The 25,573-nt window shown below is 49.2% G+C and overlaps 1 protein-coding gene across 2 annotated transcripts in view; it reads right to left on the bottom strand.

Annotated features, from left to right (window-relative positions):
- Positions 1-5,568: 5,568 nt before the first annotated feature.
- CUNH16orf96 (chromosome unknown C16orf96 homolog) overlaps positions 5,569-25,573 on the bottom strand; it is a 30,462-nt gene continuing 10,457 nt past the window's right edge. Inside the window, exons 2-16 of one of the 2 annotated variants that reach the window (XM_031361192.1) lie at positions 22,773-22,877; positions 20,974-21,054; positions 20,773-20,859; positions 19,261-20,689; positions 18,708-18,793; positions 18,270-18,380; positions 16,399-16,473; positions 15,301-15,465; positions 12,783-12,901; positions 12,265-12,327; positions 9,704-9,796; positions 8,442-8,613; positions 8,167-8,260; positions 6,715-6,804; positions 5,569-5,969 (exon numbers count right to left, since the gene is read on the bottom strand). In XM_031361192.1, coding sequence (XP_031217052.1) covers positions 5,791-5,969; positions 6,715-6,804; positions 8,167-8,260; positions 8,442-8,613; positions 9,704-9,796; positions 12,265-12,327; positions 12,783-12,901; positions 15,301-15,465; positions 16,399-16,473; positions 18,270-18,380; positions 18,708-18,793; positions 19,261-20,689; positions 20,773-20,859; positions 20,974-21,054; positions 22,773-22,877 — 2,949 coding nt within the window. In that variant the 3' untranslated portion in view covers positions 5,569-5,790. The remainder of the gene's footprint in view (positions 5,970-6,714; positions 6,805-8,166; positions 8,261-8,441; positions 8,614-9,703; positions 9,797-12,264; positions 12,328-12,782; positions 12,902-15,300; positions 15,466-16,398; positions 16,474-18,269; positions 18,381-18,707; positions 18,794-19,260; positions 20,690-20,772; positions 20,860-20,973; positions 21,055-22,772; positions 22,878-25,573) is intronic. The other variant, XM_031361202.1, reaches the window with a different exon arrangement.

Below are 25,573 nucleotides of genomic sequence, written 5' to 3'. Positions count from 1 at the left end.
TTTTGAAGCAGAGTCTTATTGTATAGTTGAGGCTAGTTTTAAACTCCCCTTCTAAAGGCTGGGACCACAGATGTGAGTCATTTTAACCGTTTTGTTTTGTTTTTGTTTTTTTGTTTTTTTTCAAGCATTTTAACCGTTTTTAAGTGCTTGCCAAACATCATAGCTTCCAGCCTTTTAAGAACCAGCCGGGATGTGGGTCCTAGAAACTTGAGTCCGTAGGATGCTGGAGCCCTGCTGGTAGGACACAGGGCTGGAGCACTGGTCTGAACAACTCAGAATCAGGACTAACTTGGGAGAGTCAGATGTGGCTGGTGACAGTAACACAAGCCCTGGACCCTCTTAGAGCTTAGAAGCTGAGAAACAAAAAGATGCTGATCTGTGTTCAGAGAAGGTTGGCTACAGAGCAAAGGCGTGAGCAAAGAGCAACCCTCAGAAGCCGTCCTTAGCAGCACCTCATGTCAGGTGCTTCCTTAGAGCAGCCTGAGCAACACAAAGCTCCCGGGCTTAGCATGGGGCTGAGTTGGTAGAATGCTGGCCTAGCGTACAAGAGGCCCTGGTTGGGATCCCTGCCACTGCATAAACCGGTCAGCACTGAGAGCATACAGCGGTAATTTCTCAACTCTAGAATTAGAGGCAGGAGGGTCAGAAGTTCAAGGTCATCCTCAGATATATATTTAGTTGAAAGCAAGCCTGAGATACAGGAGACCCTGTCTCAGAATAACAACCTGTTAGAGTTGATCATGCCCTACATGCCTAAATGACTGGTGTCTAAGTGATTTTTCACAATTCCACTCTTTTAAAATGCCATTTGCATCTATGAGGTCGTTTTAAAGAATGTTTCAAGCTTTGTGACTGATTCCCAAAGGACATTGTGATATACAGAAATAAGGGAAAACATGCCTTTGACAGTTGGTGGCTGTACCCTCCCTGTGACTGGAGGAGGGTAGTTATCTCAGGGGCTTAAGAACCTGTCACATGCTCCCACTGCTGCCTGGTTTGCTAACTGTGTCAGCATTTTTAAAATCAAGAGATTTGATGTAAGAAGTCTCACTTTTGACTTACCTCAGAAAATCCACAAGTGGCAGGAGCTGGCCGGCACACTAGGGACATGGCCTGGCCCACTTCTGCCAGGTTGGTCCCCTCCATTTCATTGGCTAAGTAGGTAGCAGTGAAATACATTTCCAGCTGCTGTCTTGAGAGCAGCCAGCCTCTGACAGGGACCTTGCTTTTCACTCAGCATCTGCAGAGTACAAGCCTGCCACAGATGGGTGGAGGGCAGCGGCCAGTGAACAGAAGTCTAAGCTTTCTGTAGTTGCCAGGGCTCCTTCAAACAGCCCTGAAGAGAGAAAGACTTGTTCTTTGAGAACCTTAGACGTGGGGCCACACCTAAGACTGTTTAGCCTCCCCAGGGTCTGTAAGTGGCTCAGCCAGAGTTCTCTGAGCATACATTCATGACCAACCCAGAGAACCACACTGTCCCCAATGCTGGCTGTGGTCCTAAATGTCTCTAAGGGGCTTTTCACAGCAGTCCCTGTCCAGCAGAAGACAGATGAATCCTTTGACTGGGATCTCCTGGTTTGGAGAGGTCTCCTGGGTTGACTAAAATGAAGATCTTTTGATGGAATGCCATTTCTAGTTCCTATGTTTGGAAAGGTGTCAGTGTGTGCCTACCACATGTGTTTAAGAAAATATGTATCTCAAATGAGCCTTAAAAAGTGTCTTTTTGTGGTGGGAGGTACTAAGTCCTCTTGAGATGGACAAGGATGGAGCTGACCCAAGATGGCAAAGCCAAGTCTGTGACTGCATACAGGGTGCTGGAGGACCAGTGGCAAAAGTCCTGCTCTGCACACCTTGGGCAGTAACAGTAACCTTAACTGTAGTCATTCTCTCCAGATCCTGATAAAGCACGGTTGGTGGGACAAGGGAAACTTCTCTGGTAGTGTGAATTGGTAGTCACTGCCTAGAGCCAGCCAACATCACGTTAGGGGCCAGCACATGTGGAGTCTGGTGTCAGAAAGTCTCTTCCATCCAGTGCCAGAGCCTCCACCTTGCCGCTCTTCGCCCTAAGCACTGGCAGTGGATCTTTCCAGTGCAGACAACGGCTTTGTCAGTACTGTACACTTTAGGTTAACTAATTTGTGGTCTTAGACGTGAAGAACGATCCACCCTGCTTCAACAGCACACCCAGGAGGACCCTATCCTCTGTAGAAGACACCCCCTTTTGTGTCACCTGGCCCCATGTGCATTTCAACTCCCCACTGTACCATCATCTCAGTCTTTGTTGGTTAATTTTTTAAAAATGTGATCGAATGCTTTGCCTGCATGTATAGGTGTGTACCACAAGCATGCCTAGAGGCCAGAAGAGGAGTTCAGTTTCCCTGGAACTGGAGTCACAGATGGTTGTGAACCACCATGTGGTGCTGGGAATCAAACCTGGATCCTCAGGAAAAACTGCTTCTAACCATTGAGGCACCTCTCCAGTCCCTTGTTGGTTGCTCTTTTTAGACAGGGTCTGATATAACCCAGGCTGGCCTGGAACTCTTTGTAGCCGAGGATGACCTTTACCTCCTAAAGCCCCACCCTCTGTTTCCTGAGTACTAACATTATAGGTGTGGTCAACCATCCCTGGCCACCATCTTAATCTTAAAACCCAAAGGCTGATATCCTGAGATGCCCCATGCCAATTGACAAATCAAGACAGTTGGTCACCCTACCCTGCCCATGCTTCCAGTCTGATCTTGCAGTTACTCCTAATCCAGGTATTATGAGCTCCATGTGGAGGAAAAGGCTTGGACAGGCTGTGATGGGGTCAACCGAATTCCTGACTGCTACCTGGGCCCAGCCACCACCTGTAGGCCTTTCACTTTTGCAGCAGCCTGTCTTTGAAGTTGAACTCCCAACAACTTGTTCCACAGTAGAAGGATGGACTTCGGCCTGCAGGGCTGAGGACTTGTCTTCACTCCCTGGGCTGTAAGAACCACTCAGGTATTGACCACTGAGTTCTTTAATCTGCAGAGGACCCTCAGAAGGACACTTTGAAATGACCACCTAGGGGGTTAGACATGAGTTAGGGAGAGTAGGCCATCTTTGAGGACCAGGGAAAACTCTTGGGTGTCCATGTGCCAGGGACATGTGCAGAGGCATAGCCCAGGCCCTACTTCCCCAGCAAACCTTCTGCAATGGAGGGCAGGGGAGTACAGTATCCAACAGTTACAGCCTTCGGCATGAATCAGAGCTGTGTGATTCTGAGCCCATGGAGCCCCCATGATCTGTCTACAGGACTGAAGCAGCTCGGAATGTGGCTGCCCTGGTGGTGAACAGCTTTCAGGTCTCTGCAGACATATTCTAGATAGGGACGCTGGGAGGCTGAGCCTCACTGTTGGTGGCCAGAGGAGGGACCGACCATCAAGGCCCACTCATGTGGAAAGAGGATAAGGCCACTGCCTACAGACAGCTCCAGGCCAAGCCCTCATCTAAAGTCCAAAGGAATAAGATTTTATTCTGACCAGAAAAATGCCAAAAATATGTATCTGTGGTATGGGGGTGGGGTCTCCAGGCAAAGATAAGTGAGTCACCTGTGTTGGGACTGGCCCGGCCCCATTTGGACACCTTTGCAAAAAGAAAAGTTGAGTTGGCTGGGGAGTGGCCTCAGGCAACAAGCTGGTATTGACAAGAGGCCATAGGGAGCATTGGAAACAGACAAGCACATAGCACCCCCACGTATGTATGACCTCCCAAGCCAAGGGTTTTTTTCCTCCACACCAAGATCCCCTCCCCCAGCTCTTACGAAGTGCCATCTCTCCACCACCACCTCAGCTCCCCACTCAGCCAGAACTCTCTGAGGTGAGGCAGGAGTCATGCCTGGAACCTGTGCTCCAGAGAGGTATGTGTGTGTGAAGTGGGGTGGAACTCTCAGCAGCAGAAAGAGGTAGGAGAGGAGACAAGAAGGGAATGAGAGGTGACAAGAAGGGATGAGAGGAGACAAGAAAGGAATATGAGGAGACAAGGAAGGGATGAGAGGAGACAAGGGAATGAGAGGTGACAAGAAGGGAATGAGAGGTGACAAGAAGGGAATGAGGAGACAAGAAGGAATGTGAGGAGACAAGGAAGGAAATGAGAGGAGACAAGAAAGGAATGTGAGGAGACAAGGGATGTGAGGAAAGGGGTAGGAGAGGAGACAAGAAGGGATGAGAGGAGACAAGAAGGGATGAGAGGAGACAAGAAGGGAATGAGAGGAGACAAGGAAGGGATGGGAGGAGAGAAGAAGGAATGTGAGGAGACAAGGGATGTGAGGAAAGGGGTAGGAGAGGAGACAAGAAGGGATGAAAGGAGACAAGAAAGGAATGTGAGGGAGTAAACTTAAGAGGAGCAAGGAACAGATGATAGGAGGACTAGCCTAGCTTGAGCATCCAGGGGAGTGGCTGCACTTGCACCTCCACTTCATGTCCCAAGGCTGGTCACTCACTGCTGTAGAGTCCTGGGACCTCAGGGTGTGCTGTTCTTCCACGAAGTGCATGGGCCTGGAGTAGGTTTGGAGTACCCCTGCCCTGCAGTGCACCTGCAGTCCTAGACTACCCCAAGGGTGCTATACTAGTTTTGTGGATTAGTTAAGATATAAAAATAATTAAATGGTTAATTATTTCAAGAATGGGAAGTGTAGCTCAGTTGCTAGAGTGCATGCCAAACATGCCAAAGTCCTTGGTTTGATTCCCAGCCCTGCAGAAACACAGCAGCAGCACAGGCCCAACATCCTGGTGGTAGCCATAGTGTGCGGGAGTTCCGAGTCAGCCTGGGACACACCAGACCCTGTCTCAGAAATAGAGCCAAAGCAATAGCTCAAAAAGTAAGAGTGCTTGCTGCATAAACGTGAAGACCTGAATTCAGACCCCTAGAGCCCATGTAAGAAGCTGGGTGTGGTCCTGCACATACCTGTAATGCCCAACTGAATAGCAGAGGGCAGAGACAGGAGGGGGTGTGAACCAGCTTAGTGCCACATTCAGTGAGAGACCTGTCTCGAGGTAATAAGGTAGACCATCTTTCTGTGGCCTCTGTGCATGCACAGGGATACTCCACATACATGTGCTTACACTGCAGCACACACACACCCCTCACACACAGACGATTCATAATAATGGTCACTGGAAAAAATGATCACAGGAAATAAAAATAATGCATGGTGAAATTTGCTTCCTGTGGGAAAACTAATGGCCTCTAAGGGAGATTCGAGGAAGAAGCTAGTCCTAATGATGCCTTAAGCAAAATACCAAGGAAAATGATTTCTGTCTTTTGTTTGACACAGGGTCTCATGCATCCCAGGCTGGCCGTAAGCTCACTGTGTAACTGAGGCTGATCTTGGCAGGGTCCTCCTTCCATTAACACTCAAGTGCTTATATTACCGGGGTATGCACCGTACCAGCTTTTATAGTACTAGAGGATCAGATTTAGGGCTATGCCCCTAGGTAAGCACCCTGCCAACCCAAAGGGGATTGTTTAGAACTGCTTTGTGCTATTGGGGAAATTGCTTAAGAAATTCAGTTGGCCTTGTAAAAACTTCACTCAGAAGCGCTGTTATCCATGAAAAGGTTGGCTAGGAAGGGCTATGTGGTTTGTATTTTAGATACACAGTTAAACACTGAGTCAACATGGGTCCCCATGCAGACCCTTCCTTCCCCTATATCCAGAATCCCTGAACCCTTCCTGGACCTGCTCCAGGGCTCCGGGTCTCTTTCTTTGAGTGAAGGGGACCCCGTGGTAGTTGGGTCACAGGCTTGGGTCTCAAGGGTTGGTGTGCTACAGCCGTGGAGATTTCAAGCGTTTGGCGGATCCAGGGGCCTCTTGGGGATCCCTTGAAGCAGGGATCAGTGGTGGTAGCTGCGGCACTGGTGGCAGGGATGGTGGCCGTGCCGTCGTGGTGTTGGTGGCAGAGTGTAGAGTGGTGGCGGAGGTGATACTGGTGCGGGGACCCAAGGCTGGAGATGAAGCAGGAGAGACCCATGCTGTGTGCCTACATCTCTGGAAGCAGCTGGCCTCATGGGGTCCACCCCCCACCCCCCAGGGAACAGAAGCTAGAAACTGGAGGTACATTGTAAGCTACAGCAGGACGGGCCACTGAACCTCTGGTTCTGCTCCTAAACAGTTCCTCAAGGGTGACTGAGACACACAAGTCCAAGAGTGGGTGCTAGAGTACAGAGGTGCACCTTGGGGAGGAGCTCAGGGTTCGGGCGCAGGCATCCTGGCCTCAACTGCTCTGCCTTTGACAAGAAAAACAGCGCCACCCTGCTGGACCAAAAGGATAAGAGCAGAGGAGACAGACAGCAGGAAGCAGTGCTCTGAGCATTAAGGTGCTTCTAGAGGGCCAGAGACACGAACCAAGGCAGCTCGAGGACTCAGCCCTCTTAGGCTGGCCCTGGCCAAGAATTTCAGAACTGTAAGTGACCTCATTTGTCCCACCTCTGCAGCTAGAGTGACCTCTGGGGACAGGCACCGGCCAAGAAACTCTCAGAGACCTAGAACAACTGGAGGCCCCATTACTTCTCCCCTTCCAGCCCCCTCCTCCCAGCCAGAGAGAAGGTGGCTGCCAGGATGTGGGCAAAGCAGGCATAAAGGGGGCTGGGAGGATGAGTGGAGTAAGGGCTGGGATAGCAGTGAGAGGGATGGGGAAGGACCAGGGGAAACTGGAGATCTGCCAGAACCCCAGGTGAGTCAGGTACTCACGCGGGTAGCCCGGAGCAAGTAAGGATCCTGGGCGCACACGATCAGTCAGGTTTGAAATGTTTGGAACGGTGTAATACGAAACTTTCACAGCTGAGGAGGAAAGATTTTAATAGCTGGGGCCTCATCCGGAGTCCTGGCTCCTGCATCAGGCCAGACTTTTCTTTCACTCTGGGGGCATCCAAGCAAGATGAAGCCTTTGAGCTTGTCCCAGTCCAAGCTCTGCTATATAATCTGTTTCTTATTACCACCCACTGAGAGAAAAGCCCCTCTTTCAATCCCTGTAGAAGGTCTTCAGTGATGGAGATGGGATTAAGTGTCTCCCCACTGGTCCACTCTTCTCTCCGGAGACTACCTCACCCAAGCAGACCTCCCTTGTTCATTTGTGAAATGCCTTACCTGGTTGCTATGGACGAGGACTCTGGAGGGGCTGGCACAGAGGTGGGGCTCATGAAACATTAGCTCTCGTTATCCCCTGAGACCCAGCTGAGTCCTTTACACAGTGGGCTCCTAAAAGGTACATTCTGTGGAACTTACAGAAGTGACCTTATTGAAACAAAGGATCTTTGCAGGTGTAATTTCAGGTATTGAAATAGGATGATCCTAGGTTACACTCAGCCTGAAGTTCAGTGACAAGTGTCTTCCAAGCAGCTGACTGGGCAGCTCTGAAGAGAGCTCAGTTCTGCCTACACTGTGACTTAGGACATTAGCCTTCAGAGCTGGGCAAACTGCCCTGCGGCTCTGAGCCCTGGGCTGTGGTGGTTAACTCTGGCTGCTCTGGGATTTTCCTCTGGGAAGGGGATGTCTGAAGTAACTCTTATGTCAGGAATGATACAGGGTCCTTAGGGCATCTAACACATAGTAATCCCATGGGCCGCCATGGCCCAGAGCACTGATTGCACACATGCAAAGGAGGCAGAGATTTAGCCGTACTGCTGTGGTACTCCAGAGTGTGCAGAGAAGCTCCGTATTTGGATTACTGTATTGCACATCCAGTGATGAAATCAATAATTTCCAGGCCTTAGACTCCAGAGTAACCATAGCAACCAATTCAAAATACAAAAAGTTTGGGGTCTCTTGCTGGTGCCCCTTGACCTCCTGGGTCTGGCCCTGGTCTGGGTTCCTTACCCTTACCCTAGTGTTTATGCTTCAAGAAGGTTTATCTTTCCCTACCCATCCTACCACAGGACCTTTGAACCTACTATTCCCCCAATCTGTACCACACTCCTCCCTTCACCAACTAACTCCTGTTCCTTTTTCGAAGGTGTTCAAGGATCTGTCCAGTTGATTCCTGTGGACCAGCTTTGCCTGGCACAGCTTTCATCCCCACCCTCTCCGCCAGTCTTTGCTAGTGTACCACCAAGGGCAAGAGCAGCCCTGAGTCCACCTGCACCCCCTTGTTCTGACCAGCAGAGACAGGTCCCATGGGGAGCCCCAGGGAACCCCAGTGCTTACCTGCAATGTCCTTCTCCCCAATCCGAGTCCCAATCTGGCTGCTCATTCGGCCTTTGTACAGAACTCCGTCTACCCCCAAGATGTCCACCTCGGCCTGTGGGGTGGCCCAGGCCCCAAGTTAGGGTCTCCATTGCCACCCTCTTTCCTTGATGCACACAGGTGCCCAGGGCCAGAGCATAGCTTCCTCAAAGTGCCCACAGCTCAGAGCTTTGTCTCACACCTGGGGCTGGGTATGCTACTGTCCAGCCCTGGGGAGGGGGCACAGCCAAACTCACAGTGTCATAGTCCATCAGCTCAGGGTCCCCATAAGGATAGACTGTTGACAGGTCATGTGACTTGTGCTTCAAGATGTTCTCATTTCGGGGCCCATCACCCCAGTCCTTCTGGAAGCCCAGACCTTCCTCACGAATTCCAAAGTTCTGGAAATGCAGCTGCTGCTGTTGTTCCCTGGACAGGCAGAGGGTCATCAGCCACATGGAGACCCCGCTATCACAGAGGAGTCCTGCACGGGCCCCAGGGCTCTGGACAGTATCAAGGACGGTGGGCAGAATGGCAGGCAGGCCTGGGGCGTGGTGAGCCAGCACAGACATGGATGGACAGTTCTGGGAGAGAAATAATCCATATTCCCTTCCCTGAACCAACCACACCTGGAGGCCTGGTCTGGCCTTGCCACACACATGCACGCTCTAACCCTGAGTTCCAGCCATCAGGCACAATATGCGAGCTGGCATAGGTGGTTTCATTCTTCCCCTGGCACTGACTACCCCTTAAGTTGTTCATCCCACTGACCCAGCCTCACTCCTGGCCAGAAGCTCACATATGCTAGGCCCTGGAAGGACCCCTGGCACCCAAGGATGAAGGAGATGGTAGCTGGCTAGGCTGAGTGAGAAAAATGATAGCAGGTAAGGCTCCCCAGCCACTCACTAGCTGTGGTCTAGGGCCACATAGTCTGAGTCTCAGTCTCTTTAACTGTAAAGTGGGATGATAATAAAAGGTACTTCCCCAGGAAGCCATGTGACCCGACAAAGTTTCAGCAAGTGCTACCAGTGCGTCCCCTAATTATTCACCCACAGGAATCAAGCATGTGAACCCTGGATTCCAGGGCTTACAAGACTTAAGGAGAAGCCTTCCTATTTGCAAATTCCCATTCATTCAGCAATGCCAGGGGTTCATCTGGGGCCTTGTGCATGCTGGAAAAATGCTATCACTGAGCTGTGACTCCAGCCCTTCCATTTGTTTTACTTTGAAGCAAGGTTTTACTCTGAAGCCTATGAAGCCCTCATGATATGTTTGCCTCCGTCTCCTGAGTAGCTGGCACAATATGCCTCTGCTATAGGGCCCAGCTAAGTTCCAGGTCACAGTAGGTGCTAACGCAAATGTTGGCTCCTCTCCTCCATTGCCCTCTGTATGCCTATCAGCCACACCACAGCCTCCCAGACTGGCATCCTGGGTCCTCTTTGGTGCCTTCGTTGAAGGAACGTTTCTCTGGGACAGGGGTCTTGGCTCTATCGGAGGGTGGGGTGGGTATGACCCTCACCTTATCAGCTGCCGCTGCAGATACTCATAGCTGTTGGCACTGGCTGGCCTTACTCGTGACAGCCCATGGGTGTTGCGGATGGTGATCAGCTGCCTGTGAAGGCAGAGCAAACCAGAACTGTGAAAGGTATCCGTGGCCAGCAGAGGGCCCCAGGCTCCCAGGCCTGGCGGAAGCATAGTACTTTCCACCCTCCCAAACCGGATGTCTACAGCTCACAACCCAAAGCCTACAAACAAAACCTGCAGGGCTTCTGACAACTGGAAAAGAGAGAAACACCATTCTGGATCTAAAGTCAGACCCAAGCCACGGGTGGTGGTGCACCTGTACCATCTCAACCAAACCCAAGCCACGCGTGGTGGTGCACCCATACCATCTCAACACTTGGAGACCGAGACGGGAAGGTAACAGTTCAAAGTCAGCCTGCACTATTAGTACACACTGAGTTCAAGGTTAAGACTATCTTTGGCTATATAGAAAGACCTTGTCTCCAGTAATAAGTAAGGAAGGAAGTAGATAAGTAAATAGTAGTCGAAACCGAAGGAAGGGGATCTAGAGACATGTTGAAGGTAGGCATTTGCCAGGAGCTGTGGGTACATGGAGGAGAGGCACTGCTTGGAAGGGGCATGGTGAAGGGCACAGGTGTGTGAGAGCATGGCAGCTGTATGTCGTGGACATGTAACTGTGGTACCTTCCTTCAGATGGCTAAGGTTGTATCCTGTGCATTTTGCCTCCAAAAGGAAACAAAAATAAGGAACAGCCCTCCAGGAGCTGGGCCCGCTCCACCTCTCACCTGAGCTGTGTGGCTAAGCACATGCAGAGTGTCCTTTACATATAGATGGAAAGCTGCAATGATGCATGCTCAGAGAGACACAGGTTACCTTTTTTTTTTTTTTTTTTGAGATAGGGTTTCTCTGTGTAGCCCTGGCTGTCCTGGAACTCACTCTGTAGACCAGGCTGGCCTCGAACTCAGAAATCTGCCTGCCTCTGCCTCCCAAGTGCTGGGATTATAGACGTGCACCACCAACTGCCTCCACGATTACCATCTTATAAAACACAGGAAGGCACAAAGAAACAAGCTTGTGACCAGGGCTAGACCTGGACATTCATATCCTTCCAATATTTCTCCATGTTTATGTAATTTCTTTAGAGAAGATGGAAAAACCACACCCATATGGTTTGCTCTCACTTATCATTTTTCCAAGCTGTTAGCATTCTACTTCCATGCTATCCAGTACAGTTACAAGTGGCTACTTAACAACAGCCAAAGAAGATTTACCAACCAGATTCTTGGTCAGATTAGTCCTTAGCCCCATGTGTCCAAAGCCTTCCACCCAGGACTACACAGTTTGCAGTTGCTGGCTGCTCACCAAGAATGACGCATTGGACTAGTGTTCTACAGTCTACACTGCTTGCTGTGAATGCGCCCCAGCTCCCAGCTGTCTCCATCGTTTTAGTACCCTCAATAAAACTGCAATGCCATCCTGTGGTTTGAAAGGAAAACCTTGGTGGAAGCCCTCCAGCTCCCTGCTCCAGTTTGGGGCAGTGGCAGCTTTGTAGTCTCAGGGCTGGCCCCACTCTGCAGAGAGCCAGCACTCCAGGGCTGATTACTTACTAGCTGGCAGCTTACAGAGTCACTGTAGGACTTTCCCTTCTGGGTCTGTTCCCCAAACAATGAAAAACTGGTGCTCAAATACACACCAATGTTCACAGCAGCACTAGTCAACACAGCTGAAAGGCAGAAACATCCCAAAGCAGTTCAAGTGATGAATGCACGTGCTCCTGCGCCTGCGCGCATGCGCCAAGCGGGAAAAGCTTTCTGCCCACACAATGGGATATTACTCAGAGGTAACAAAGTAGTGAAATGTTGATTTCTGCTACCTTGTGGAGAGATCTCCTGAAGAGTAAGTTCAGTAAAGAAGCCAGACACCAAAAGTCCCATTTAGAGCAGTCATCTGGGAAAGGAAAGCCAATGGCTTCCTGGGCTAAAGGGTAATGAGAAGTGACCAGTAATGGTGCTGGGGATGTCTTTGTGGGTTTAGACAGGGCTGGAATGGACTAGAGAAAACAGCTGCAGTGTTGGAGGCCACTGAACTGCGGCCTTTACAATGCTCTCAAAGTAAGGGCAAGGAGTTGGGACTAAACATGCACCTGAAATCGCAGTACTTGGAGCAATGACACAGTAAGACAGCAAGTTCTGAGGCCAGCTTGGACCTCATAGCAAGACTCTCTCAGAAAAGATGAACGAACTCAGAAATAATAAATCCCTTACTCTCTGGAACAAAGCACTGACAGTGTTAAAGGTGAGAGGAGGGACCTACTCCCCCATCTAGGGAACCACAGAGGTGGATCAGGAGGTGGTGGCTATGGAATGGCGTAGGTAGATGAATGGGTATGCGTAGGTAGGTGTGTGCATTTGCATATAGAACAGCTGCATGTGCTTGAGGCCTGCAGGGCGGTGTCTGAGTGTATACAGGTGACTACAGTAGAAAAGCGCACCCGGGGCCTGCACTGTACGTTGAACCCTGCAAACCTGGAGGGCGCCCTCTGGCGGCGATACTCACGGGCCAGTCATCATCTCTACAGGCCGGTCGCAGGAGATGCACTTTACCCTCTCGAACAATTTCCTGGAAGACAAGGTCAGTGGCCAGGGGTTAACAGGGCCCGGGGCAGGGGGTGGGGTAAGCTTAAGGTCCCTTAATCCCCTTTGTCTGTGCCTGAGACCCCGAGAAAGAGCGCTTTGGTTTCCCACCCACTTGAAGGCTCAGGACTGGCACATCACATCCATTTTTTAAAAAAGTGCCCTTGGAGGAGGGAGGTATGTGGAACCAGATAGCAAGTCTGCCTGTCTGGGGACAGGAATCACTGGGCCTGACAAGGTGTCCAGATAGGTCTGCCAGTTGTGTAGGCTTGTCCCGGTTCCCTTCCCCTCTCTGAGCCTCAGTTTCCTCATCTGAAGAGAAGGCTAGAAGCGCTTCCTCCCACCTCTCCCTCCCTGTCCCCATCCGATGGCTGAGGTCTGGAATTCTAGGCTTTCTTCTCTTGGCAACTGCAGCAGCAGTACCACCCTCTGTGAACTCACTTCTTAAAGCCTGCGGCGCTGTCGGGGTCGAATCGGAGGCCTTCTAGCAAAAGCTTCCGGACTATCTTCCAGACCTCTTCTACGTCCTTCTTCAGGCTGTTCAGGTCGCTCTGGACTAGCTGCCAATCACAGGGAAGAAAGAAGTCCCACAGTTAGCTCACCTGAACAACCTGCAGAGTCACACAAAGAATAAGATAAAGACAACAAAGGACTTGGGGAAAGCCATTTAGCTCATGGCTTTGTGGGTCCTCTAGGCACAGGGGAGTTGCAACGTGAGATTCCCGGTGGTCATTGCAAGAAATGACCCCAGTTCCTGCCTTCAAATACTGTTCTGCTCAATTGCAGGGCTGGAGGCTAGAAAACTATTTCTCCAGTGAACCCCATGCCCTGACTTTCACACGTCTGATAAATATTTATGGAAGGTTTGCATGTAAAGTGGACAGTTCCTTTAATATACTCACAAAGTATGGAAACATCACAATCAAATACTAGTACCACTACTACTACTACTACTGAGACAGGGTCTCTCTCAAGAGAGCACTGGCTGTTTTTCACAGATCCATTTGCCTCTATCTCTCAAGTGGGATTAAAGACATTAAAAGATTAAAGGGATTAAAGGCATGCACCACCATGTCTCGCAAATTTATTTCTCTTTTTAAAAAGAGTTGTTGATTTTTTTTTTTTTGTGAATTTCACATCATGCACTCAGCCCCACTCATCTCCCAATCCCTTTATATCTCCCGTCTACCCTTGCAATCTCCCTCTCCCAGAAAGAAAATTTAAAAAATAATAAATAACAAAACAAAACAAAAAAATCTCATTGTGGAAGCTGCAGTGTGTCCCACCGTATACCTTTCTGTCTACGCATCTGTACTTGTAAATGGTAATTGCAGTGAGTCTCTGGTCTGTTTCAAGGCCTCTGTCTTCTGCTATATTTTTAATATTGAATTCTCATGAGACTCCTCTGGAATATTCTATTGTTGCCCTGTGTCATGGAGATCCTTCAGCTTTGGATCTGTAGGACTGGCCCCTTCATTTGTTCCACAGTTCATAGATGGGATAGTATCTATGGTGGGCTAACTCTGGGCCTGGGTGGTAGCTGAGCTGGTCAGCATACCAGCTCTCTTGCACCTCCACTACCAGGGGAAGCTCTCTGGTACTCTCTGGACTAGCTCACCCAATGCTGCAGCTTGCAAGGATCAGGCCAGCTCTCCCATGCCCCTGCCCAGCATGGCCATTGAGGGTAGGGCCAGTTGGGAGTGGGACATTATTTCTATTGAGGCTCTGCTTCAGTATGTAGCCGAGTCTGGCCTGGAACCCACAGTCTTCCTGCCTTAGCATCAGAAGGGTTGAAATTGCAGCCTTATACCTCCACACCTGGCTTCACAATCCATTTTAGAACATCATTCTCCAAAGAAACTCCATTATGAGTCACCCCTACTTCCTCCCAAGTCCTCAGCCCCTGCAATCAGTAGCCTACTTTCTGTCTTTAGGATTTGTCTATTCTGGACCCCAGTTCCTTTTCCCCGTAAGACAAGATTTTGCTATATTACCTCGGCTCACCTCCAGACTCTGTAGCCCAGACTGGACTTGAACTTGTGATCCTCCTGAGTGCTGGGATTCCAGGTGTGCACCACTCCACCCACATCCCGAGTACAGTGAGTTATGTGATAGTTCCTGCTTGGGTCACATTGCCAGTCCAGCTTTAGAACCAGCTCCACACCAGCAAGAGGAACATGGTCATCTGTTCTGTGGATGCTATGGGGCTATGACTTTGCATTCATTTGGTCCTTTCTTTAATGAACATGTCTCCACAAAGACAGTGTCCCCATCTACTTGGCTCACTGCTTACCCAGCAAGGAGTACAGGGGCTGGGACCTCCTGTCTACGTTCCCAAGGTATGGAACACAGAGGCAGTCACTGAATGACAAATGAACAAATGACAGGCATTTCTGGAGAAGGCCTCCTCCAACCCCAGCCTACCAATTTTCTTGCATCACCCCAAGCATTTTGGAAGTCAGTCTCCAACATGGCTCCAGATATGGCTGGGACTCACCACTGGAGCCAGTGTCTCTTGGCATTGAATGAGATCAGCTTGTATAACCAACAGGCCAATGAAATGATGGGAGTGACTTACACAGCTGTGTAGCAAAAGATATTGCACATTCTTCTTACTGTCTTGGGTCACTGGGTATGTATGTGTGTGTGTCAGGGGAAGTTGGCTACCATATTATAAGGCCCCTTAATTGGACCTAAGAAGGAGTCATTAGAAGAGAAACTGAAACATTTTGCCAACAGTCACACGAAGGTACAATCTTTGAAGTGGCTTCTTATAGCTCATCCGGATGTTACAGCAGGGATCGACTGTTCATCTGACCTTGTGAGTCCCAGGTCCTCAACCATGTGGGGAAGCTGCTTCTGAATTCCTGCTCTTCAGAACTATCAGCATCTGCTCTTTGAGGCTGCTAAGCTCTGGGACATTTTGTTACGTAGCAAGTGCTAACTAATACAGGCTCACCTTAGTGTTCAGGTCCTTCCTGATATGTTTCAGAGACTTCTTCCAGTCAGACTCATAGTTTGTGATCTTCAAGAGCATGCTGTGAATCATCTCATTCAGCTCCATCGCCACCGTCTCCAAGTCCACTCGGTTTGCCTTGCTTGCCAATGTGTCCCTGTCAGCTTTCTAGGGAGAGGGCATTCAGGGCAGGTGAGACCTCTTATCCCTGCGGTCAGTGTCTCTAGCTGAGAGTCATGATGAATGTGTAGCCTTGGCTTAAGTTCAGTGTTTGTATCTACTAGACTGTCTCAAACACAGCTGTGGGATCTGAGCCAAATGGGAAAGTTGTGATTTTTTTTTTTTTTTTTTTTAAGACAAGAGTCTCATGTATACCAGGCTGGCCTTGTATCCCATAGTCCAGGATGACCTTGAATTTCTTAAAGATTTATTTTTTATTATTCATAAGTACACTGTAGCTGACTTCAGATGCCCCAGAAGAGGGCATCAGATTTCATTATGGGTGGTTGTGAGCCACCATGTGGTTGCTGGGATTTGAACTCAGGGCCTTCATTAGAGCAGTCAGTGCTCTTACCCACTGAGCCATCTTGCCAGCCCGACCTTGAATTTCTGATTCTTCTGCTTTCTGTGGTAGAATTATGAGTACCTGTCACTATGCACAGTTCATGGGGTGCTGGGGATTGAAACCAAGCCTTCATGCATGCCAGAATTGGCTTGTAGCCAATTGAGCTACATACCCAGACTGATTGATGCCTGATTTTTTTTAAATCTTGTTTTTGTTTTCGTTTTTGTTTTTTGAGGCAGGATTGCTATGTAGCCCTGGCCAGCCTAGGACTCACTTTGTAGACTAGGCTGGTGGCCTTAAACTTACAAAGTCTACCTGCCTCTGCCTCCCAAGTGGCGTGTGTCTCCACACCTGATCTGTTGCCTGATTTTTAAAATAATAGTGTCACCAATCTCCAGTCATGGAAAAGAGGAGTGGGTGGGTAACTTTTGAGAGGAGTGGGGTTTCCTGAATGAATAAATGCAGAGGGGGCTTCTGTTCCCCTGTTTGGCAAATCAGAGGCTCAGGGTTAGTGGGGAGAGGAGATCTCTGCTTACTTCATTCAGCTCCATATCCATCGTTTTCTTATCTGCTTTAACCAGATCCAGCCTTTCGATTTCCGCCTTGAGGATCTGAGAACAGAACACAGGAGAGTCAGCCTTTGTTGTGACCTTGAGGGTAACATCTACTCTGTGCCTCTGACTTTGCCATGTGGACAAGAAGCAGGTGGGACTGTTAGAAGGTTCATGTTCACAGACAGGCAGCAGGACCAGGAAAGGAGCAAGGGACAAGCTGATCCTCCGAGATGGTGTCAACCCAAAAGCAGCACAGACCAGGTCTGGAGATTCACTCCCTTAGATGGTTAAGGCCAGCTCACTTTGTCTGATCTACGATGGGGTCCCAGTGTACACTGCTAAAAGCAGAACACTAGTCGCACACCTCACATAGTACCCAAGCATTAAGGGGAAACCCTCACTTCCTGTCACATAGTTTCACAAAATCCTCTACTAGTGCTGGCTTGTCCCCTACGGATTTATTTTCCCCATGACAGGAGCAGCAACTTGCTTGCTTGAGAAGAGTCTCCCTTGTCCCCAAAGCCTAGGATCCCTTTTTTTCTCTCAGGTCGCACACTGGCTTCTTCTCTCTTCTGGTCTCCCTCACCCATAGGAAAAACTCTCAACTTAGTTACGTAGTTGAGGACTGCAGTCTTCCATCTGCCTTGTATTTATTCTGACTGGGATGTAAATGGGGGTTAAAGGGTATGGTTAACCTTCTTTACCCACCCTCGCTGTGTCCAAGTAGCGCTAAGGACGGAGCTCAAAGCTCAGTGGATGCTAGGCAAGCACTTACCATCTCACCTGCATGTCCATCCTCTACCCTCTTTGCCACTGGCTTGAACATAAAAGTTAATGATCAGAGAGGAGCCATGATGTTCCAAGAGGTGACATTATGAATGGCAGTCACAAAGAACTAGAAAATGGAGCTTGTCTCTGCAACACCAACAGACACCCTACCAGCTCTAAACCAATGCTTGATTTTTTTTAATGTGACAGATAATACATCTATATCTTAGTCAGTTACTTGGGGACTCTTATGTTATTTGAAGTTAAGCTCAACTGTAACTCACGTCAAGTCATTACCACATCCATCTTGTCTCCAGATGGTTTTCCAAGGTCACCAACAAGGGGGGTGGTGGGAAAAAAACCCCAGTTTGGACTCTCACTTAGCTGCTTTCTCTGCCCCAGTGCTAGCCTGCTTCCCTAGCATGCATGAGGCCCTAGGTTCTATTCTCAACCCCGAGGAAGGAAGAACTGGTTCAAGGAAAATGTTATGAACATAAACTGTTGGTGCAAGAAAGCCCCTATTCACTCATTGATCCCTTCAGAAAATGTCACTAAGCCTTAAATCTAGCCTTCTACCCTCAGGTTGGTGACACAAAGTTTCTCAAGATTGGGCACTGTCCAGGCCCTATATGTGTGGGTGATTATTTAAAAAAAATTATGTATATAAATGTTTTAGCTGCATGTATGTATGGGTACTACGGACATGCCATGGTGCTCATGGGATCCAGAAGAGGGCACTGAATCCCCTGAGGTTACAGGTATTTGTTTGTATGGTTTTTGTTTTCTGTTTTTGGTTTGGTTTGGTTTTGGACAAGGTTTCTTTGTGTAGCCCCAGCTGTCCTGGAACTCGATCTATAGACCAGCCTGGCCTTAAACTCACAGAGACCATCTGCCTCTGCCTCCAGAGTGCTGGTGTGCACCACCACCACTGCCTGGCCCTGGGATTTATTCTTAATTGAAGTATAATTTCTGCAGAATAAAATGTTGTCTAGTTCCCTTGTATTCTGTAGACCCTTAGGGGATGGTCTCGTAGTCCCAAGGAGTGATTCTCCTGTGCCTCCCTCTTGGTCTTCAGACCTCCGAACCTTCAAGTCATCCATGCGAATCTGAAGCCTTTCCACTGCCCTGTCCAGCACCATGTAGTGACTCTTCATCATATCTATCTGGTGGCCCCAAACTCTCTCCAGCTCTTCTTCCTAAACAGGAGAGACATTGACATCCAAGGCCCCTGCCTCACAGTGACATCCAAGGCCCCTGCCTCACAGTGACATCGCTACAAGTAGAAGGGTCCTGAGACCAAGAAGACGTGCCAGGCCTGTGTACGCCAGTCTGTCATCTGATAACACATCTGACAGGGACAGCAGAGCCACTGGATTAACTCTGCATGTATGCAGCTGCTGTGCCCTCCCGAGCACTGCATCAGAGCTTTACTGGGGGACAGGGGGTGATAGGCAGGAGGCTGGATCCTGGCTCAAGCCACGCCACCATCTTCTCCAAAGCCCCTCTGTGATCATGACACTGACCTGCAGCCTGGCCTTCTGGAGGTTAACAATCTTTTCTTCCAGTACATTTACTGTGTTACCAAGTGTGCCAGTGCTTCCCATGTTAGCTGAAAGTAAAAAGAGGGACCAGCTGTTAAAAGGATTGATGGAGGAATGTGACTGGAGAGAGCTCCCATGTTTGTGCCACATCCCACAGGGAGACAGGGAGTAAGTCTGGGGGCACTTAAAGAGAATAACAGATTTTTTTATTACAGTTTTTAAGAAACTCACAAAAGAAATTCTTTTGTGAACCAAGCATGGTAGTGCATGCTTTTAATCCCAGCACTCAGAGGAAAAACCAGGCAGATCTCTGAGTTTGAGGCCATCCTGGTCTACAGAGTGAGTTCCAAGACAGACAGGGCTACCAGAGAAACCCTGCCTTAGAGCAAGAGAGGAGGGAGAGAGAGAGGGAGGGAGGGAAGGAGGGAGGGAGGGAGGGGGAAACAGAGGGGGAGGGAGGGAGAGGAAGCCCAAGGAGGCAGGCTACAGGGAGAACCAAAGCCTCTGCTGCCCTCCCCATATTGGCCAGGCCTACCTAAGTAATTTAAGCGCTGGTTTAAGGTGGTTGACAGATTGACAAACTCTTCTTTCAGGGAGTTATGTCTGCTAGGTATCTTGGCAATATGGCTCATGGAGTACTGCACAGCCTTTTTCTTTTCTTCAGGACTTGTAGCATGCATGGCATTTATCATGGCCTGGGACAGGTTTGGTTTGGGTGTGAAGGGGTTAAAGGGTGCTGCAAACTCTTCAGGAAATTCTTCCATCTCACCCTCACCGAAGGGTATGCTGGTGGCCCCACGGCCAAATCCTGCACCCAGGAAATCTGCAAAGGACTGTAAAGGCCCTGCTGATGCCGTTAATGCTGCTTTGGTAGCCAGTTGGCTTGCAGGAGCATCCTGGATGGACTTGACAGCATCTTTGGCTGCCTGGGCAGCTGTGTTTGCTGCGGCTGCATAGGCGGCAGCAGCTGCTGCAGCTATGGCAACAGCAGACCTCAGCTTCTTTAAGGCAGTTGGAGGGCCCTTACGGCGGTGTGTTTCCGGGGCCTTGCCCTTCTGGGCTCTGCCTTTGTGGATCACCTTTTCTTCGGGGGACACATCCTTGGGGGTTTTGTGATGGGTAGCCCTCTCCTTGGGGGTTCTGTACTTGGGAACCCTTTGCTTGGAAATCCTCTCCTGGGGAACCTCTTCCATAGACATCTCTTCCTGGGGAGCCCCTTCCGTAGGGATCTCTTCCTCGAGAGCCCCATATATAGCGATCTCTTCCTGGGTAGCCTCATCCATAGGCATCTCTTCCTGATAGCCTTCCTGGTAGAATTCCTCATATTCAGGCCCTCTTTCTTCAAGACCTGGGAGCCTGTAGGTCTCTTGCAGCAGTGCCTGAGTCCATGCTATTTCACTTCCCATGCCTGGAAAAGGAGCCCTGGGCATCGGGCCCATAGGGCGAAGTGGATCTATGCCAGGCTGGTAGGGACCCGGACCCATACCCCATACAGGCCAAGCGGTATCCCTAGCCCAGCTTCTTGGTGATACGGCCCATGCACCTGGGGGAGCCATTTCAGGTCTAGGCCCATAGACTGGCATGAAACCAGGCTCAGGCACAAATCCAGGGACAGGGGCAGGGACGCGGGCAGGGACGCGGGCAGGGACGCGGGCAGGGACAGGGGCAGGGACAGGGGCAGGGGCAGGGACAGCCTGTCTTAGCCTCTGTATCTGAGACACAGAGGCCTGAGTCTGAGATACAGAGGCCTCAACCTGCTCTAGCCTCTGGGAGTCAGCAAGTTCAAGACCCTGAGGGAGCTCCTCCCTGAGGGCTGCTGTAGTTGCAAACTGCACCACAGGGGTGACCCTGTGCATGGGAGTATGAATGAAGTCAGCATCCTCAGACTGCTCCAAAGAAGACTCTGGAATAGAGGTCATGCTCTGCCAGACATTGGACGGCTCCCTTTCCAGCTTCAGCTGTTCCTGCAGGGGAAGGAGCTGAGCTGATTGGTCTGTTCCCATCCCCTCACCCCACCCCCCTATTCCAGTCTTCCTTTCCCACTCACTGGATTGAACATGGCCTCATGGAGGCTACTCCAGAGCACCATGTCCTCAGGTTGGGGGATGGCACGAACCTTGTTCTGGAGGGTAACCTGTGTAGTGGGATGGAGAAAGTGAGTGGGTGCCAGGGTAGGGCAGGGTGGGTTCTCCAAAGTCATTATAGCCCCTAGTGCACAGGGCAAGAGGCTAGAATCCAAGGGTCTTACCACTTCCCGCTGCAGGGCACCCAACTTCCGGTTCTGTATTTTCAAGTCATCACTGAGAAGTTCCACTTTTTGTGGGTTTACCTGTACAAGAAACCGAATCTGAGCCTGGGGTATGGGTTCTGGTCCCAGCCTGGCTGCGTCTCACCATATTAGTTGATGGATTTTGGATTGGAAGGATGGAATTTCCCAGGAGAGAAAAAGGATTCCATTAAAAAAAAAGTTTGGGAAATGTTGGGCTACAAAGTATTTAACAATCTCTGAATTTTTCAGGAAGCTGAATCATTAAGCATGCTTAATCTTAATGATTAAGATCATTAAGAATCTTCAAGAGGGGCAAGGTCACAAGGGAGGCAAAACAGACATGAAAGGACTGGAATGTGAGTGTGAGTGGGGGTACATGATATGAAGTTAGCAGGGGATCAATAAAAATGTTATGTTATGGGGGAAAAAGAATCTTCAAACACCAGGCTGTGTTGGCGCACACCTTTAATCCCAGCACTTGGGAAGTAGAGGCAGGCAGATTTCTGAGTTTGAGGCCAGCCTGGTCTACAGAGTGAGTTCCAGGACAGTCAGGGCTACACAGAGAAACCTTGTCTCGAAAAACAAAAAAACAAAAAACAAAAAAAAGAATCTTCAAGAGGAGAGATGGCAGTGTAGCTGAGTTGGTGACCTGCTTGCCAAGCATATCCAAAGCCCTCAGCTCGATCCACAGTGTTGCATAAAACCAGGAGTGACAGGAGAATCAGATCTAAGCCAATTTCTACTACAGGAGGCCAGGCTGGGCTACAAGGTACCCTGTTACAGAGTAGATTAACATTGAGAACACTGAATCTGCAAGAGATGGGCCAAGGAGGAATTATTTCTCAGACATACTTGCCCCAAGGTGTCCTTTCTAGCGTTTTGTGTTCCTGACCCAGCCCCAGATTAGCACAAGGCTCAAATGATACATTAAATCACTCTCTTTGGGGCAAACGGACCAGCTGCAACACTTTGTGGCTTGCAGGTGAAGACCTGGCTCCCAACTCCAGGTCCACTTCATCTGCTGTGGTCTGGAGGCTGCTGCCTCTTGCATCAGGGATTCCACGTCTCTCCATGGCAGGCTAGGATGTGCTCAAGCTGCTGACCTGGCATAGTAGAAGCTCTTGCCCCTGTGCTAGGTTAGCCTGCTTTCTAGAGTGCTTCCAAGTGACAGGAAAGCTGGTGAGCCTGACTTCTGCAGTTGCCCAATCCTCCGGCAACTCTGAACCTCCCAGCATCTATATATTGGCGCCCAACCATCTGAAACTCCAGTTCTAGGGGATTTGACCCCTTCTTCTGAACTCTGCATGCACCAGACACACACATGGCACAGAGACATGCAGGTGAGCAAAACACCCATACATAAAACGTTAAAACACATACATAGCCTGGCAGTGGTGGCGCACACCTTTAATTCCAGCACTTGGGAGGCAGAGGCAGGCGGATTTCTAAGTTCAAGACCAGCCTGGTCTACAGAGTGAGTTCCAGGACAGCCAGGACTATACAGAGAAACCCTGTCTCGAAAAAATCCAAAAAGACAAAACAAAACCCACATACATACCCCACCCCCACCTACCCATCCCCCATCCCACTCCATCATTTAAAGCAATTTAGAAAGTAAAAAACAAATTCTATTATTTTTCCTAAGTCAAGATGAAGTGGGTTTTTTTTACTGATTCTGAGGGATGACAGACAGTTCAGAGGGCAGGACAAACAGTTTGCTAGGGTGGCTTAAACCTTTCTCCTCCCTTCTGGTGGGGCAAAGGGAGAGAGATGACTACCTTTTCAAATATAAACTTAATCATGTCCACGTCCTTCTGGATAGTCTCAACAGTGTTCTTGAGAATATGGAGGTCACTGAGCAGATCCTGCAGAGTCCTGGTAAACTGAGAAGGGAGAAAAGGGAGGAAGCCATGAAATCTGCTGGAGAAAGAATAAGTCAAATTGGAAGGTGGCTTTTGGTGTGAGCCACCTAAGGGATCTTCTAAAATGGATATACCCAGAGACCAGCAAAGGAAACTGAGAGCAGCGCTATGATCCCTAAGCAGCCTGGGTAGGAAAGGCATACAATATAGTTCTTCTCCCTCCCCCTCTCCCTCTCCTCCTCTCCCTCTCCCTCCCCCTCTCCCTCTGCTCCTCTCCCTCTCCTTGCCCTCTCCCCTCTCCCCTCCTTTCCCTTCTCCTCTCCTCTCCCCTCTCCCCTCCCCTCCTCTCCCTCTCCTTGCCCTTCTCTCCCTCTCTTCTCTCCCCTCCTCTCCCCTCATCTCTCCTCCTCCTCTCCCCTCTCCCCCCACCCCGTGTCTGTGTGTGTGTGTCTGTGTGTGTGTGTGTGTGTGTCTGTGTGTGTGCGTGCGTGTCTGTGTGTGATGTATAGTGGATATGAAGGCCGTAGAGAGGCAGTAGAAGCAGCCTTCATGGGGAGCCCTTGGAGGCTCAGAGCAAGGAAGATGGAACTAGACTTGCATATTTATTTATTTTAATTGAAAATTACAGATTGACTGGTTTTTTTGAGGTAGAGTCTCACTGCATAGCCCAGGCTGACCAGGCACTTACTTATGCAGCCTACACTGACTTACAGTTCTGCCTCTGCTGCCCAAGTCCTGTGGATTCATAGTTTTCAAAGAGCCCTCTGGTTCCATGTAGAGACTGACTCTGGCTGGTGAGAGAGGAATTTGCAGGGCCTACCCATCCCCCATCCCACTCCCAGTCATTTAAAGCAATTTAGAAAGTAAAAAACAATAAATTCTATTATTTTTCCTAAGTCAACATGAAGTGGGTTTCTTTACTGATTCTAAGGGATGACAGACAGTTGAGGGGGGCAGAAGAGTTTGCTGCCCCTCTGGGTAACCTCTGGGACAGACGCTCACACCTGTGATGCTGGGGCCATGGCTCTGCTCACAGTGACTGCTGATTTTCTATGACTTTTTAGGTTTTGATTCTTCAGCTATAAAGTGAGTGGGAGTGGAAACATGGTCATGTGTGCAAACACCCTGAAGTGTGATTAACCATTTCACACATAACAACATGGTATAATCCAGTACTTCTCTACAATTACACTAAGAACAAATGTATAATTTATATACATTTTAAGGATGAAACTTCCTAGTAAAAGATGAAGAGTGGCAGAATGGGTAACAATGAGATATAGTTATGCCAGGCATGGTGGCGCACGCCTTTAATCCCAGCACTTGGGAGGCAGAGGCAGGCAGATCTCTGTGAGTTCAAGGCCAGCCTGGTCTACAGAGTGAGCTCCAGGACAGCCAGGGCTACACAGAGAAACCCTGTTGTGGAAAAACAAAAACAAAAATCCAGTTACATGCTATGTAAAGGATACTTTTTAGCGCGCGCGTGTGTGTGTGTGTGTGCACGTGGGCACACGTATGAGTGTGTAGGGGTATCTTTATGTGTGTGTACCCTAGAGGTCACCCTGGCTGTTGTTCTCAGTCACCATCCACCTCATTTTTTTGAACCAGGGCTTTCAGTGGGACTTGCAGATCACTGATTAGTAGAGGATGAGTGGCCAGCAGTCCCAGGTTTCCTCTGGGTTCTGCGTACCCAGCACTGGGATTCCAAGTAGAAATCACATGCCTGGCTTTTTATGTGGTTGGTGTGGTTGGAACTTAGATCCTTATGCTTGTGTGACAAACACATTACCAACTGGGGTATCTCATCAGCCTAAGAGCACCATAGCTATTTACTTATTTATTTTGAGACAAATTTATTTATTTGTTTTGCATCCCAGACTGGCCTGAAACTCGAACTCCTTTGCCTCAGCATCAGGAATGTTAAATTTCCAGGCATCAGACATATTTCAAATTCAAAGTCATAAATAAGTTGAAAGGAAAATAAGAGGATATTCTCTGAGAACAGTGACCTAAAGAAATCTAGAGGGACTGTACCAACACCAAATGAAAGCAATAGATTAACACTTACGGGATGCAGGAGCAGAGTATACAGAGGCATTTATTGTAACTACCAGTGACTATGTCACTCAACAAATATCTGAATGCAATCGTCCATCTTAAGACACTGGAACAGGCCAGGCAGTGGTGGCGCACGCCTTTAATCCCAGCACTTGGGAGGCAGAGGCAGGCAGATTTCTGAGTTCCAGGCCAGCCTGGTCTACAGAGTGGATTCCAGGACAGCCAGAGCTATACAGAGAAACTCTGTCTCAGAAAACAAAGCAAACAACAAAAACAAAAACTAAAAACCCGCAAACAAAAAACAACAACAAAAAAACAAAAAATAAAGTGCTAAAGGGGCTGGAGAGGTACCTCAGTTCTCAAGGGCGCTTGTTGCTCTTGCAGAGGACCTCCATTGTGAAGGTTCACAATTTTCCCTAACACCACTCCCAGAGGATACTCTACTGGCATATACACGCAATGCAAGCAAAATACTTATACACAGAAAAGATAATAAATCTAAAAAATGTATCAAATTAAAATTTTTTTTAAAAAGTACTGAGAAAAACGATGATTAGAACTAAAAAATTAGCCGGGCAGTGGTGGCACACGCCTTTAATCCCAGCACTTGGGAGGCAGAGGCAGGCGTATCTCTGAGTTCGAGGCCAGCCTGGTCTACA

This window comes from Mastomys coucha, unplaced genomic scaffold (assembly GCF_008632895.1).
Source record: "Mastomys coucha isolate ucsf_1 unplaced genomic scaffold, UCSF_Mcou_1 pScaffold12, whole genome shotgun sequence".
NCBI classification, from domain to species: domain Eukaryota; kingdom Metazoa; phylum Chordata; class Mammalia; order Rodentia; family Muridae; genus Mastomys; species Mastomys coucha.
Note: the sequence above shows the minus strand (reverse complement) of the source record. Positions and strands in the feature narration are given on the sequence as shown.